The following is a 15897-nucleotide window of genomic DNA, read 5'->3' on the forward strand; positions in this document are numbered from 1 at the left end:
GGAAGCAGGGTTTTAGGATCGGGGTCATTTGATTCTGGGCAAGCTGTCAGATTAACCCTGCAGTCGTGCAGCTCAGGGGAAAAGATCATCAGGCAAACGTGTGGTTGTGTTTCAGTTGGAAACTGGTTCTGTTTGTACAAACACAGCAGTGATGCTCAGGTTATTTCAGGCTTAATAACAACTTCACATCCAACAGCTCGAGCTGCTTCCTCTCTGATTACGGCTCCCTTTGTTCTCCAACTACTAGTTCTCCTTGGGAACATGACGAGGAGGAGGAGTGTGTCTTTCAGAGTTAATGCTGTGCAGCATGTGCATGAAGGGGTTCCCCGTCACCGAGCGTCCTCGTCATCTGTCCTCTGATGGATTTGAGCCTTATGTAAGAGCTTAAAGCAGCGGGGAGGCAGAACGGTAAGACAGCACACCAATAGTGTCCAGCCACGGGTGGATTACAAGACAACACAAAATGACCAAAAATAAGAGACAAAACAACTGCACAAATCCAGTCAAAGCGACGCAAAGAAGCCCAAAACGCCTGCAGTGTTTATTTCTGAGGTAAGTTGGCCCTGAGAGCTCACGGCACAGCAAGGAGATAAAACACCAGCAAATTTAAAATAACAACGTCATCAGTGTCACACAGACGCGGCATCAACAGTGCAAAAAGCCACAACACAACGCAAATGTGTCCGGGAGAAGCTAAAAACACATCTACAAATCTATATGTGGCCCCTGGAAACGTTGCTACAACAGTTGTCTACAATGGTTCCGGGGGACACTAAAAGGAGACGGACACAACTGGGACAGACCTAATGTTTCTGACACAAATTTAAAGGAGCTCTTCCTCAGTGGGATGGAAAATGACCTGGGTAACACGAGTTTTGTGATTTATTTTTTTTACAATATTGCTGATGACTACTGTTAAGCTAATGTTAGCATTATGCTAATTATTATTCTGCTAATGTAATTAATCTGCAAAATGTATGTGCATGTAGTTGACGGCGTTGAAAGGAGCTTTTTAGTTGCTATCATCTGTGTGTTGTTCAACCCCAAATTTAAAATAATATTGGGAAAATGTGTAAAACGTAAATTAAAAACTGAATGCAATAATTGTGAATCTCATCAACCCATATTCTATTCACAATAGAACATAAACAATATATCAGATGTTGAAACTGAGACATAAAATATGAGCTCATTTTGAATTCGGTGGCAGAATAAAGTTGTAACAGGGTGACGTTGACCATTGTGTAGCATCCCCCTCTTCTTTTAACAGGAGAGGAGACAGTTGCTGGAGGAATGTTGTCCCGTTCTTATCTGATGCAGGATTCTAGCTGCTCAACAGTCCTGGATTTTGTTGCTGGAGTTTTTCTTTTCTGATCTGGACTGCAGACAAGCCAGTTCAGCCCCCGGACTCTTGTCCTGTTGTTTACGTTTTACACATCGTCCCAACGTTTTTTTTGAATTGGGGCTGCAGCTTTTCGCAGCACGTTTCTTAAAGCTGCACCTGTGTTGTCACAATGATGAAGTTCTTTTTTAAAATGTGCACGTGTCTTCTCATTTCGGCCATTAGACTGAAGTCACAGTCTCCTTGTTATTCCTTCATCCACATCCTATCAATAATTTAAGATGGACAAAGTTGTATGTTTGAACAAGGACCTCGAGTATTTGGATCAATAAGCTCCAGCAGTGTTTGATCTGTCTATTGATTGATCATTTTAGAAGAAATAACACTGTAAGGTCACACACTACAGATCCATACAACAATCATGTCAGAGGACGACCGTGAAGGGCAACGTCTCTCTCTCTCTCTCTCTCACACACACACACACACACAGTTGCTGTCAGGTTGTGCGGCTGCTGGAGATGAAGCAGAAAGCACCACACTAACAGGGAGGTGGAATGTGCTACTTCACTGCCTCCGAAGGCTTGTTCAAATAAGGGAGCACGTCCCTCTATGCCACACACAGACCGGCCACAAGCTCCAATTTGGGTCTAGGGAGGAAGTGGGGGAGGCAGAGGGGGAGAGACCTGCCGCCCATGCTCTTTGACCCCAGAGCAACCTCCGGCCACCGAGGCGATAAAGCAGTCAACTGAGAAGGGAAAGAGCCCGATGGAGGGGGAGAGGAGGAGGAGCCGTGAGTGAAACAGCAGAGAGACAGAAATGAGGCAGATGTGGAGGCAGCAGCACTTCATTTCTATTCACACACATACATTAGCATGGAGCAGAAAACTTCAAAGTCAACTGGAAACAGTTCACACAGTCCCATCAGCCGATGCCACAGCAACAGACAGTACTGCACAAGATTTAAGTAGGGTTCTTTTTTTAGGGTGTTTTACTGTTAAATGTTATTAGAAAACAGGCTAAAAAAGGAGGAAGCTTGATTTTGACAGGATCTAACCATCACGACTTCCTGGTGCGGTAAAGTAATTTATCTCTTTACACTGGTGTGTGTTTATGATGGTGCGTTTGTGTTTGCCGGCTGCGGCTCTTGGTCACACTCTGGTCCAGTTATTTGAACGCACGGACACAACGTGCTCCCTCTCATCTCGCTCCACCGGCCTGACCTCCCTGTAGAAATGGTCCAGTCAGAACAGAGCAGTTAGGGTGAACAGACACCCAGAAATAAAGTCCCAGTCGGAGACGCCAAGAACCAGGACAGTCTTTGGCCCAGTTTTGATATGGCAAGACCCTCGATGTCACCTCCAAGGCCCCTCCAACAAGCTCAGAACAGTGCAGCAACACACAACACACATCAACCTCGTGTTTGCTCCCCAGGTATGAGAGATGTCTCACGGTAATATTTTAGCTCAGGATTTGCTCATTTACATGCTAAGACATTAGCATTTACAGAACTGTGGCTTCAAGCTAACACACTAGCACACAAGTTAAATTCAATGAAAAGCTGATGACAAGATGAAAAAATTAGAAACAAGGAGGTTAGAAGGAAAGGGAGGATTAACCGGAGAATGAGGAGGGGGCCCCACTCCGTCACCCCTCCATCTCTCTGCAGCGTTTCTGCTAATAGGATTTTCTCGCTATTGAAAGCAGCGTAGTGTGTGTGGGAGTGTGTGTCTGCATGCCTATCCATGATCCATCAATTACAGTTCTAAACCTTTACGGTATATTTCAGCAAAGTGGGGAACATTTCAGGAGAGGGAGAGCATGTTGGGAAATGCAGGGCATTTCACTAAAGTCCAGACATTTTGCTAAATGAGGACAGATGTTTGGAAAGTGAAGACATTTTAGCAAAGTAGGGAAAATTAATCTAGATTTTGTTTTCTGGAAATGTATCTAACGTTAACTCTCATTTGAAATTAGTTTATAAGCTGCAGCTGTATGTTGCGCTGCAAGATTGGGACTTGGCAGAAAAGAAGCACAATGCCTGGGATTGTTTTACTGACATGATCAGGATCCACGTATCTGCAACTCGCCATTTAAATAAATAAAGGTTGTGTCATTATGTATTTTCAAAACATCTGTGCTTGATTTGTTGAGTTTGACATTGACATTGACATTTCTAGGAGACAGGGTTGCACACAAAGATGGAACAGGCAGTGGAGTGTGAATGCAGGCCTACTTTAAAGATACAGCAGTGAGGAAGATCAAAGCTTTAACTAAGAAACAGCCGCGTTTATCTGCAGGAGCTGCGAAACTGTGAGCCAACACATTTGATGTGTGTGTGAGGGAGTCGGGGTGATGGGGAAGCAGAGGAAGAGGACGAGGAAGAGTCCTTTCATTCCGATAGAGAGGAGGTATACGCAGGCAAATGCGTGAGTGCCTTTTGACGCACAGGCAGTGCACATTACTTCTGCATGGCTGTGGATATAGGTCACACACACACACACACATCCTCAGCCCTGAATACACACCCACATCCACACCCTTTCATACACATTCCCCTACATTTATTCCCTAAACATGGCTGCTGGCCAGCCAGTGCACTCCATTAAGATATTGTGAGGTCAGGAGGGTATGGGTGTGACCGGCGTGTGTGCGTGTGTGTGTGTGTGTGATGTGCGTGATGTGCAACCACAGCAATTTTCTCAGCTATTCTAAAAGGTTGTCTGTGTTCTGCCAACAACTTCCTCTAACATAAATGTCCATCTGCAGGTTTCTAATTATAAAGGGGGAACAATTTCAAGTCGGTATTTTACATCTTTCTACAGCATTGAACAGGTCAATGTAATAATTTGTGTTCACGTGTGTTATCATTTAACACTCGTTGTTAGGAAAGCGAAGATGTAAACAGTGGAAGCTTTCTAACGGGGGAAGAAGCAAAGAATCCAACTTACAGAACTAGGCCCCTAGTTCACAATATAACATCAGATTATAACATTTGACTGCAGAAAACAACTAACTACTTAAATAGATTTAATAAGGGATTCAGATTTCATAACCTTGTCCTCACTGAGGGGTGGGAGGGGTAGACTGTGCTCCGGCTGCACATGTGCCAACATGCTCCCACTCTCAAGATATCTAAAAAGCAGGCTCCTTGCTTTATCACACTGGATGATATAAACTAATAAACAAATGCTAAAAATTATATTTTGGAATTATTGTGTTCACTTTGGAACTTTAAAGCTGGTCCCACCTGAGCTATTACACATTTCTAGTCACCGCTGCAGCATTTATTTCATCAGTTAGACAAACATCTGTTGGCTGTCAACTAGTAAACCCGCAGACTCTGCACCTCTGTGATGTACGTAGAGTTATTTTGGCGACTAGAAAGCTGTCGACCATTAAACAGGACGCCACACCACCTCCAACGACACGTGTCCTCGCAGCTCGTCGAGCCTCACGGCTGATGTGACCTGCGGCCACTTTGACCGCATCTCAGGAATCCTAAAAATGCCAAAGCCGTGCCCTCGGTTCAACACCCGCCCCACCTCCTCGTGTCAGACCCACACCGCTAAACGTGTTACTCGACCTCTGAGGTGCTAATAAGAAACCCCTGCCTGGGGAAAGGTCTTGAAAATCCTTAAACTAGTATAGGACAGGATCCCACCCTGGTGGGAAACTGGAATTTCCTGAAATGCTCACTAATGAATAATAGTTGATTTAACGCTGTAAGAGCTTAGGACACAAAAAAATCCACCCTGGAATAACAAATGCAGATATCCGAGCTGCTCAGTCCGTCTGACTGTGTTTTCCATTGCAGGTGGGACTGTGTGGACTTAGTCCACTGTGTTCGCGGACTCTGCCCTGAGCGGTTAGAAGCTGCGACATCTGAACACAGACTGGGGGACAAACTGGATGCACATGTGCCCGTGAGAGCGGCTGCGAACAGAGCAAATCCACTTCCTCTCTGCCTCTCGTCATGTTTTCCACTTGTCCCATCTCAGTAGGAAAGAGGATGCTGATCGGCTGTGTTGTGTGCAGCGGCGTAAATATGTGTGTGCAGATAAACAGCATGCGGTGCTACACAGTGGCCATACCCACACAAGCACATGGGTTTTTTTAAGTCGGTGTGTAGATCTCGGCTCCAACTTCCTCTCTGACTTCATTTTCTCCCTCACTGCTATTTACAACCCATTTTTCCAAGCTTGCTTGTCTTTTCCCTGTCTGTCTATTTGTCCCTCGTTTCTAGGTGAGAGGGTTTTACAGCTCCTGAGGGCTTTTGTATCGCCCGCACAAAATTGCTCATTTCGGTCTCGTTGCAGTGATTCGGGCTTTAAATTCGCCTTTTCTCCGAGTTGTGTCACAGCAGGGTAAAGCCTGAGCTCGGTGTAATGAAAGATAAACAAGAGGCTGGTTGCAATCACCACCCTGCCGTCCAAAACAAATAACTGGAGCTCATCTCGCAAACACACACTCGGATACTTCCTCCCCCGCTGTTGCAGCCTTTAAAAACACACCGTTTTAAAAGACGGGGGGCCCAAACATACAGTGTGGTAGATGGTGGTGTGGCAGACAGGCTGAAGACACAACTAAGATGATTATTAGAAGATTATTAAAAAGAGAAAAACAAAATAGCTTATTTTGTGTGAGCTTTGTTGTGGAAAATGGGACCATTTCAGCTCCACAGGACTAAGAGTTACCCTCTTGTTGACCTTCTCATGACTCACATCCAAAAACACGAAAGAACACAAGAAAGTGGTTAAAACGATGCCAATAAAGGAAAGAATTCAATCAAAAATCTCCGTTAAATAATCAAACATCTACAAATCAGAAACTAGACACCTGACCTATGACAACAGACAGTGTGAGATGCTGGACGTGGTTTTACCGTCAGTACTTCCTCCGTTCATGCTCTCGCTGCTGGACTGTGACAGCGCCGTCCTCCTGCTGCGTCGGAGGGATCTGTTGATGCTGGGGCTTCCCACCGGGGTCGAGGTGGACGCGCCGTCCTTCCTGGAGAAGATGCCACTGAAGAAGCGAACCAGGCGCCGCTCGCTGGAGCGATCGCCCCCTCCCCGCAGGAAAAAACCCCCTCCGGATGCGTCCTTCTCAGCCGCCAGCCGCAGCAGGTCGCTGTTGTCCAGCGTCCGGTTCTTTCCGCCTCGTGCCCTTTCCCAGCGGCTCAGCTCAGACATGGAGTCAGTCTTGTTCAGGATGGCACCGACCTCGAGAGTCCGGCTTTTCTCTCTGGTGGGGTCAGCGAGGTGGGAGGCGGGAACAGGAGCTTCTGGGTGCTTCTCCCCACGGGTGTCCTGGCTGATACAACCAGAGCTGCTGTGATGTTTGTCTTTGGACAGCGCCCGCAGACGCAGCAGCTCGCCACCTGTCCAATGCCTGAAGCTGAAGCTACGCCGCAGAAGGCCAGGCTTCAGAGGGGGGGTGTCAGGGGAGGAAGGTTTGGCAGCTTTCCCATTACTTTTGGAATGTGGCATCTTCCCATCTCCACTCAGAGGAGGATCGGAGCTCCTCTCCTCCACGCTCTTTGCTTTCAGGAGTCTCTTCTTCTTACTCAGGCTGCCGTTCTCCGCAGTAACATCTGTCAGTGCAGGTTCAGAGCAGACGTCCTCCTTAAGTCTGTCTGAATCCCCTGCGTCCTGCTCTCTGCTGTCCACCTGAGTGTCCTCCTGTCTCTGTGGTGAAACGTGCTCCGGAGGCTCTGCTAACGGGCTGGTGGCCTTTCCCTTCAGCTCTTTCTGTAGCATGTGATTGCGGGATGATTTCAGCCGCCCGAGCTCCAGCTGCCCCGTGCTGAACGTCCTGAAGTTCCTCATGTGGCTGTGAGACGCAGACAGGTCGTCCGACTCGTCCTCCACCTCCTTCAGCTGCTCCAGCAGGCCACTGCGCTGGATCTCCACTGAGCCCTCGCGCCAGAAGGCGCCCACCTTGGGGTTCTCAGCCCGGTGAGGGCCCGACCCGCCATCCTCATCTTTCAAACTCTCCCGCTTCACCAAGGTGAGGGAGATCCGGTAAACCGTTTTCCTCTGAGGCGTGCCCCTCTCCATCCTGTCTGTGCAGCTACTGTCGAGGAGATACATCCCTGATAATTACTTTCTCAGGTTTTCTTTAAAGTGTGTCTGCAGCCACTGGAAAGATCCCTGCAATGCTGATTTCTTTCTTCAGTAATATCTGAGTGATTAATAACATCCACCATGGAAACGGTAAATCTACTTCACGAGTGTTCAAACGCACCAGAAATAAAACTCTACAGAGTAATAACCAGCAATTCCCTCATCCAGATGTGCAAACAGTGCGGACTCCGATGCAGGAAATACATTCCGGGTTCATCCCAGAGGAATTCCCACTGGCAACAAACCGGCAGAGCAGCGGCGCCCTGTCCGGCACATAAGCCACTTTCTGCTCGAACAGAGAAGCCCCTCAGCGCTGCGAGTCCTCTGCCGTGTGCCCCGCGGACAGCTCTGGATCCTGCTCCGGAATCCGCGTCTCCATTACGAACAAAAGCGAGGGGTAAACATTATTCTACAGCCGCGTCCCGGACGGTGCCAGTGCGTCGTCTCCCATTGTGTGCGCACATTCCCCGCAGCGCAGCCAGCCGAGCCTCTTTCACCTCAAACCGGCTTCAGTTGCGACTCAAACGCCGCTGGGTTCCGACGTGAAGACCCGGGTGTGTCCTCCGCTGCGCAGCTCCCGGTTTTAACCCTCCTGACAGCAACACTAGGCTCAGCAGAGACACGGTCCCGCTCCGTCCTCCGCTGCGTTCTGAGCACACTCCGCTCCACACACCGACACCGACCGGCCAGCAGCCGCGGGGGGAGGACGGAAAAACCCGGAGCGGGCCGGCGCACAGGAGCTGGAGCCTCTACGAGCTGCAGTTAAAGGAACAATTCACTGAAACACTTTCGTGTTTGTTTTTCTCTCGTTTTTATGTCAAAATGAAGAGAAAGTAAAGGAGGATGTTGCATGTTTGTACCAACTGGAAGTGATTGTGAGACGGTCTTTACAGTTTCAGCTTTTGTTGTGGGCTCATTCAAAAAGCAACGGGAAAACACAGCCTTCAACCGTGACCTCATTCAACTGTATGTCATGTGCTTCGCTCAGATAAGGGTGGGAGCGATATGATATTTATTTAGCACCGATGTTTTCACTGGCTTTTAATTAAAATCAGTTGCCACGGTTGAGAGCTGAGGGCTAAAGGCTGAGAGAGGCAGAACAAAACACCTGCCAGGTTACTGAGCCAGTTTTCCTGTACACAAAGACACCAAAATCCTATTTAACTGCAAACATGTTAGTGCTGTATGTAACATTAGTGCTAATGATATAATCAATCAACAAGCAGCAAAAAAAAGGAAGGAATTGAACAACAATTAGTGGATTAACTGATGTTTCTAGAGAAAATCTGGGAAAATCCTTTCGGCAGAAATGTTAATACTTTTACATTAAATGTCTTTACGATGGGGCCTGACAGACTCAACAGCCTTTTTCTGGCACCTCTGCAGAGCTTCGTCCGTTTGTGTCTGCAATAAATCAGGCCCTGATTTATGATAAGATAAGGTTGCTTTTGCAAGTAATATCCATGCAGACTGATGTTGCGCTCGGGTCGTTCAGTCTGAATTCGTATTTAGGTCAGCAGGACAACATCCAGAAGTCCAGCTCATGCTTTACAGTCTGCAGCTGCTTGTATGAGGGGGGCGGAGTCTCCTCCTCCTTTAAATCCTCCTGGAGGCAGCAGTGATATCATATCTGCAGATCCACACATGCACACAGAGGTGGTGGAAACAGCAGCAGCAGCAGCAGCAGCAGCAGGACACCCAGCGATGACAGAAGGTCTGATGCTGAACTTTAAATCTGTGGAATTTCCTTATGTGCACAGTCTGCAGCTGCATGTGTACACAGCAAAACACACACACACACACACACTTTCACATGACATGGGATTTAGATTCTGCACATTTGCATTAAAGATTTTCAGGAAACATCCTGAGATGTGTCCATGCTCAGCTTCTTCTAACTATCCTTACAAGTTCCTTCAAACTAGTTCGACGTTGCACAAATATCTTTCCACCGACACTTGTGTCCAAAGTGGGACAACTGTCTGTTTAATGTCACACAAACAACTATTGGAAGCAGGTTTGTGGTTCAGCTCATGGAAACATTGACGTGTGGAGCTGCTCCACCATCTCATCGACAGTCCCTTCAAAACAAAAGCTCCAAACTGAGCCTCCGGCTGCATTTGTTTCTTTTCTCGTCCTCTTCATTTACTGTAACGTTAGCTTCGCTTTAGAGCTAAAGTTTATAGTCTATATTTATGCTTTTGGACAAATTATGAATTATGTCTGTTTCACTTTTCTTTGAGTTGCTGTGCATCTTTTCATTTTATGTCAATTTTACTTTTTTAAACAAGAACTATGAGCAGCAACCTCAGACACTCTGACCTCTGTGACCCCTGGGCCTCGCAGACCCATCCACTTATCCATCCATGCAGCTAGACATCGTAACTGCATGTTGTATTACAGTTGTCTTCTGCTGCTTTCCTGGACAAAAATATCATTTTTACAATAATGAAGGTGGAAGCAGATGTGACCTGCATTTCTTTGATCGCCTCCTAAATTAAAATCTTTAAAGTGAAATCTGAAGTGGAAACTCGTTTTCTCAGCACTTCCTTTCATCCTCACTCCGTCTGTCTCCTTGAGTCTCGGGGGAGGAGGAGATTATCTCCCCCACCCCCCACTCCCACCTCATTCCCACAAAAACTTGGCCTCCGACATTTGCTGGATTATTACTGGGATTAATCAAGATTAAAGAAGCTCCCGACGGCTACTTTCTCCTCTCACCTCACTGAGCACACAAACACGAACCGGGACAATGTTTGTCCAATCATCTTTTTGTCTGTGCATTTGATTTGCTGCCACTCTCTGCACCCGTGTCGCTTCTGTCGAACATCAAACGCACCAGCTTCACACGAAAGCAGACGGTGAGTGTGAACACATCTGGACTGGAATGCAGAGCGGAGCGAGTGGGGGTGGAAGCAAACCCGGAGACGGTGAATTACACACAGAAGCTCCTGTGCCTTTCATCCCATCTACGTCGTCCTCTTATCATGATAACGTGTGTGATGCTGCAGCTACTGAAGACTTTCTGTCACTGCAGAGACCCGTCACAATGTGCAGTCAGGTTATAAGGAGAACACACACACGCGAACATCAACATATGCTAAAAATGTTAAATATACATTTGGTTAAAGCTGATACCAAATGCAGATGATTCAGTCTTTGTGGGAACATCTACAAGCACAGGGAGGTGACATTATGTGTTTAATGCCTTGCTCACGGAACTCAGATGAGAAGAAATGCGCCTGAAAGTTCGCCGCCGCAGATGATTAAGCATCATTTGCTGCAGCAACAAGGTCGTTCCTGAATTCTTTTAGTGTGTGTGTGTGTGAGTGAAACCTGGGGTCACTTCCTTTGTCCGCATGTCCACAAAAAGAGCAGCTTCAGTTACGTTTACTGGGCTTTGCTGACTTCACCAGTAACACAATCTGTGTGGTGATATCACTTCATGCTGCAGGGAGGTTTAAAATTCAACGCCGTTTGTTCCCTGCTTCCTTTTGTGTCTCCCTATCTCGACTGTCAGCCTGTAATTGTGGCGTAACCTCTGACTGAGCTCAAGTTAAGAAACACCGACTGCCTGGATCATCCCATCAGAGGTCGAGCCGGAAGCTTTCCCGTTGCTAAACGACAGTCCAGCTGTAAGATTAACGTTTAAGACTGCGAGAAGACACACGGCTGTGGTCGCACGCACTAAAGCAACTCTGTGTCACCCGGCTGTCTCGATTCCCTTAAAACGAAATCTGCAGACAGTGACAATCGCGAGTTTCCACCCGTGTTAAATTCAGGCATTTGTTCTGTAAACCGACTGCGTTGTTGTCGGGTGGAGCAGAAAACATCCGTGCGGTTTGGTTTTACGACACAATAACAATGTGCTGACACCGTCACGTCTTTTCACCGTCAGGCTTCAGCTGCTGCAATTAGCCCACTGAGAGCCAATAATCTGCAACGTTTGTTGGTTCCACCTTTCACATTTGTGAAGGCCACATTTCTCGTACATAACAAAATGAAAACAGATACTTTTGACATGATAAATCAATAATCAATTAGTGAAATAACAAGCGGGTTGATCGAAATTGAAATACAGGAGGGAAGATTGTCAAAGCCACGTTTAATTGTAGTGAATCGAGACTTTTATTCCTGTTTCCGTCAAGTGTTGCAGTCAGAAGACCAGTTACATAATTAATGAGAGAAAATTCTTTGAGATATTTTATCACCTCTGCTGATTTCAAACTTTGATCTTTGGGAATATTTTCCCCAGGAGAAATAACTATGTGGTGGTGTTAATACCAAACTGTGCATCTGCTCGTCCACATAATGTTCACGCACACACACACGGTAAAACATGTCACAGCGCTGCAGACACATTACTACATTTTGAGGTTTAGATTCACTTTTCTGATGAATTCACGTGAAGCTAAAAATCTTTTCATATTTTCTGTGCGAGTGTAAGCTGCCGCTACATAAAGCTTATCTGAGAAAGCCGCGCCAGAGGAAGTTTGAATCAAAGTGAAGCAAATCGCAGAGGTCTGCGGGGCCTCTGTGATCTCCAGAGACTGGGGGTCCTTATCAGGACCCGCAGCCTGCAGCTCTACTCCCCCCCACCCTGACCTCCATCCACCCTGCAGTGAGCGTGGACAGACACATCAGCTCCAGGAGGAGGAGGAGGTCACTGTGATGTTGTCTATAGAAAAACATAGAAAGCAGCTGGAAATTAGAAACGGATGCAGAAGGGGTGAATGGCAGCAGGCAGCTGGAGCTGGAAAATAATCAAAACGGACAGTTTAAAGTAACTAAACCTTAAAAACCATGTTTTACCTTACCTTGCCACTGTATTTAACATGAAGTAAATCCTGGCGTAGCTGTTAAAACTGTTAACTATGGTTCAATACATTCTGACCGACGCAGTGATCAAAGGTAAAACATGTCCAATATAGAAAATTATAGGAGAATATGCTAGAAAGTTGGGTTTTGTGAAGGAGACAATTAAAATTTGGACTGATGTGTAATGAGAAGACACCTTCTCCTGGCTGCTGTCTCAGTCACATGAAATATGTAAAGACGAGGCAGCAGTTGTGCAGACAGTGACGTGTCTGATGTTGCATGATTACAAGCGCTGCACCAAACCTTTACGGTGAGGACGCAGCTCCCAACGCACGGTGAGGGCATCCTGCACTATTATCACATGGTTGTGGATCCTCTCAGTGTATCTATGGACCTGGTGGAAATCGTCAGTGTATAAATCCGCCCAGTTGATTTGTCCGTTTTTCTTCACTTTCCCGCTTCTCCGAGGATTAAAAGTTGTTGCGCGGATAAAAAAAACGAAACAAACTGATTCTAAAACATCATTTCCAGTGAAGGGATGAAACCATCAGATCTGTTTGGAGCAATGAGGAGCCTTAAAGCTCAACTGAAAGAATGCTTCTCCATCATGGAGCTTTTTGAAGCTCCTTCCTTCACAGGAGCAAAAAAAAAAGCTGTAAATTTACCTTTTACACCACTGTGATAAAGTTAGTTGATCTTCAGGTTTATAACAACTGAATTTTGGTTATTTTCTCTATTAGATGTTGTTAAGTGTCTTGTTTTGCTCAGAAACCCAAAGATATCACGATATATAACAATAAATCCTCACACTGGAGGATTTTTCTTTGTGAACTTCAAACCAATTTGTCTGCTGTATTTCTCCCTTTGAGATTTAACACTATTGTTATTATTCAACACACAGCGTTAACGAAATGAAACACCAGCAACAAGCTTTAACACACAGACTTCGATCATAACAGGTTCAACAGAAACAAGGTGACACTGAGTTTAACAAACACACAGCGAGGAGCAGCGTAATCACACACACACACACACACACACACACACAGAGCCTAATTTTCCTCCTTCTGAAGTACTTCAGTTTTCCAAGGGAGCAGCAGTGAGAGGTACAACTCCCCCCCTCGACACACTGCCTCACCCCCCTGGAGACGGGAAAAATGGGTCAGTTAGCAAAGGGAAGAGGGAGGGGGTGAAGCAGAGGGAGGCCCCCTGCTGGCATCAGAAGGAGGCACCTACACACTCACACACACACACACACACACACACACAGATGCAGCGCTTGTATTCAGTATTCAGAGAAGAAAATTGGAGAGGTGTATGCACACACTGGTCTGAGAACCATGGAGAATACAAATCGGCCTCGCATCACCGTAAACCTCACAGCTACATATTTCCGAGATAAAATTCCGAGCTGTTGACCTGGTATCCAACACAAACCGAAATGATACAAAACCGAATTGCTACAAACCCAATGGATGCAAAATGGGAAGATTCACTTCAAACACATCCTGAGTGACGCTACAGGTACAGAAATGAAATGATTCTGGATGGTTCCCATGTTTAAGACATGGATCTGCAAATTCATATCAGCAAAGAGCAGAAACATGGAAACGGCTTCAGCTTTGCAGGTGGATGCGGAACAGAAAGGCCTTTTTGTTCTTACCTGTGATGATGAAACAGTCCACAGGTAAACAGCAGCAGCACATGTGGAGAGAGGAAAGAGAAGATGATAAACCACATGACATAAACCGGATTTATTTGCATCGGATTAGATGAAAGATTATGATGTTTACATGTAAATGTTGGTGTTGATTTGTGGCTCCGTCCACGTCTTTATGTGGAGAAGTACCAGGAATTACAATGACACCTTGTTCAGTTTGGCTTGTTAGACTAAACTTTGTTAGTGTGCAGAGACACAGTTTTGTTTACAGGTAAAGCAAATTAAATCTTATCGTAATCACAAGAGATGTTTGCACGGGAGGATAAATGATATAAAAGTGATCAGTTCATGGTTTGTCATTCGAGCAGTCTGTGCTTCCTCTGTGCTTCAATGCCACTTTCAGTGAGAACAGGAGCTCGGTTCTGATTATCAGCCTGCTCTGACGCACTGAGCCGAAAATGAAACAATAGGAAACAGGAAACACCATCATCCGTCACAGTACACTTCCAAAACGAGACCAGGGCAAAAAGGAATCCGCTTCATGCGCACATGGATCCACAGTAACCGGGGTAATGCAGGGCAGGTAAACACACTGCAGGAACAGGTTAGGATCAGGATCAGGGTGCAGATTAGGGTAAAGGTTGAGGTGCTGATGTGTTGTGGCTTCAGGTAGGATGGAGGGGTCCTCGCAAAAACAGAAGTACTAACATGGACGGAGCGGAGAAGGTAGAAGAAGCAGCAGAAGAGAGGGAAGAGGAGAAACCTGGCCTGCCCCACCCCGTGTTCCAGACGCCGGTCTGTTGCCATGGAGACCGGCACGACTGGCTTGGCACTTGATGGGCCTGAATGTGTGCGAGTGTGGGTGTGTTTTTGTGTGTTAGGGGAGGTGGTGTTGAAGAGGGTGTAGTGAGGGACAAGAACTCCTGCATCAGGACCAGAGAGGAGAGAAAAAGCTGAAGATCCAGACGGCAGAACGAGAACCTCGCTGAGAACCTGCACTGAGCAGGTTGCTCCATCTCCTGCTTCTCTCTCTGTGGGATTTATGTTGCTATCAGCTCCCAGCTCCCCTCATCCTTTCCTACACCTCCTCCTGCTCTGCTTTGCCTGACCTCGGACCAATCAGCCGCCTTGTTTTAACAGAGTGTTACATCAGCTCCGTCTGCAGCCAAGCATCTGGTTCCTATTGTAGCCAGGGATTAAAACACAACTGTGCGTGTGTGGCTCTTAATTTCTGCATATTCTATGTGTTAGCTGGTGGCCAGTCTGGCCTCTCTTGGGATTTGGGACGTCAGCTGCTCTGTTCTCCCTTCTTTACACACTTCCAAGTTGTGTGTGGTTTGGGGTTTTGTTTTCAGAAATTCATGAACTGGTAATCAGCTGACGTCCATCTGTTCTGCAGAGAACAAAAACCGGCAGCATGTTCTGAAACTGTGTCTTTTATTACCTTCATTATCACTTTAGAGTCCGGGTCAATTGCTTTGATTCATGCTTTTAACACAATGAGATTTCAACACACAGTGTTAGTTACCAATAGGTCGAACAAACTGCACAATGTAATCAAAAATGTAGTGATAATTTTAAATGAAATATTAAATACTTCTTTGACATACATAAAAATGAAAATAAAAGACTATCTATACTATTGCAAAAGTGAGAAAAAAATGTATATGAATATGAATGTATATAAATCAAAACACAATATTAAAAAAAGTCATGAAAAATGTTTATTAACCCAAAATATAAAAGGAGGAATTACTGAAAAAAACAAATCAAATAAACAGAAAAGTAGATGTTTATCAGCCCCAAAGGTCATTTAAAGAGAAAATGTAGGTATTAAAATTTAAAAAACGGTCTTTCTGAAGCAGTAAAAATCTTAAAAACTGAGTAGAACCTCCCATTTCAAAAAGAGAAAAATTCATAATCAAGTCAAGTGTTTTGACTGTGTTTGACTGATT

General features: G+C 45.8%; 1 protein-coding gene across 6 annotated transcripts in view; it reads right to left on the bottom strand.

The window, feature by feature from the left end:
* The window catches only part of agap1 (ArfGAP with GTPase domain, ankyrin repeat and PH domain 1), a 126296-nt gene that overhangs the window by 85382 nt on the left and 25017 nt on the right, over positions 1 to 15897 (bottom strand). For 3 of the 6 annotated variants that reach the window (XM_067499909.1, XM_067499908.1, XM_067499906.1), the window contains exon 1: positions 6225 to 8144. The exons of 2 other annotated variants lie outside the window; for them this stretch is intronic. In XM_067499909.1, coding sequence (XP_067356010.1) covers positions 6225 to 7431 — 1207 coding nt within the window. In that variant the 5' untranslated portion in view covers positions 7432 to 8144. Of the gene's footprint in view, positions 1 to 6224; positions 8146 to 15897 lie in introns of those variants that run through there. One more of the 6 variants, XM_067499910.1, reaches the window with a different exon arrangement.

The sequence above is a fragment of the Channa argus genome, chromosome 4 (genome assembly GCF_033026475.1).
Source record: "Channa argus isolate prfri chromosome 4, Channa argus male v1.0, whole genome shotgun sequence".
NCBI classification, from domain to species: domain Eukaryota; kingdom Metazoa; phylum Chordata; class Actinopteri; order Anabantiformes; family Channidae; genus Channa; species Channa argus.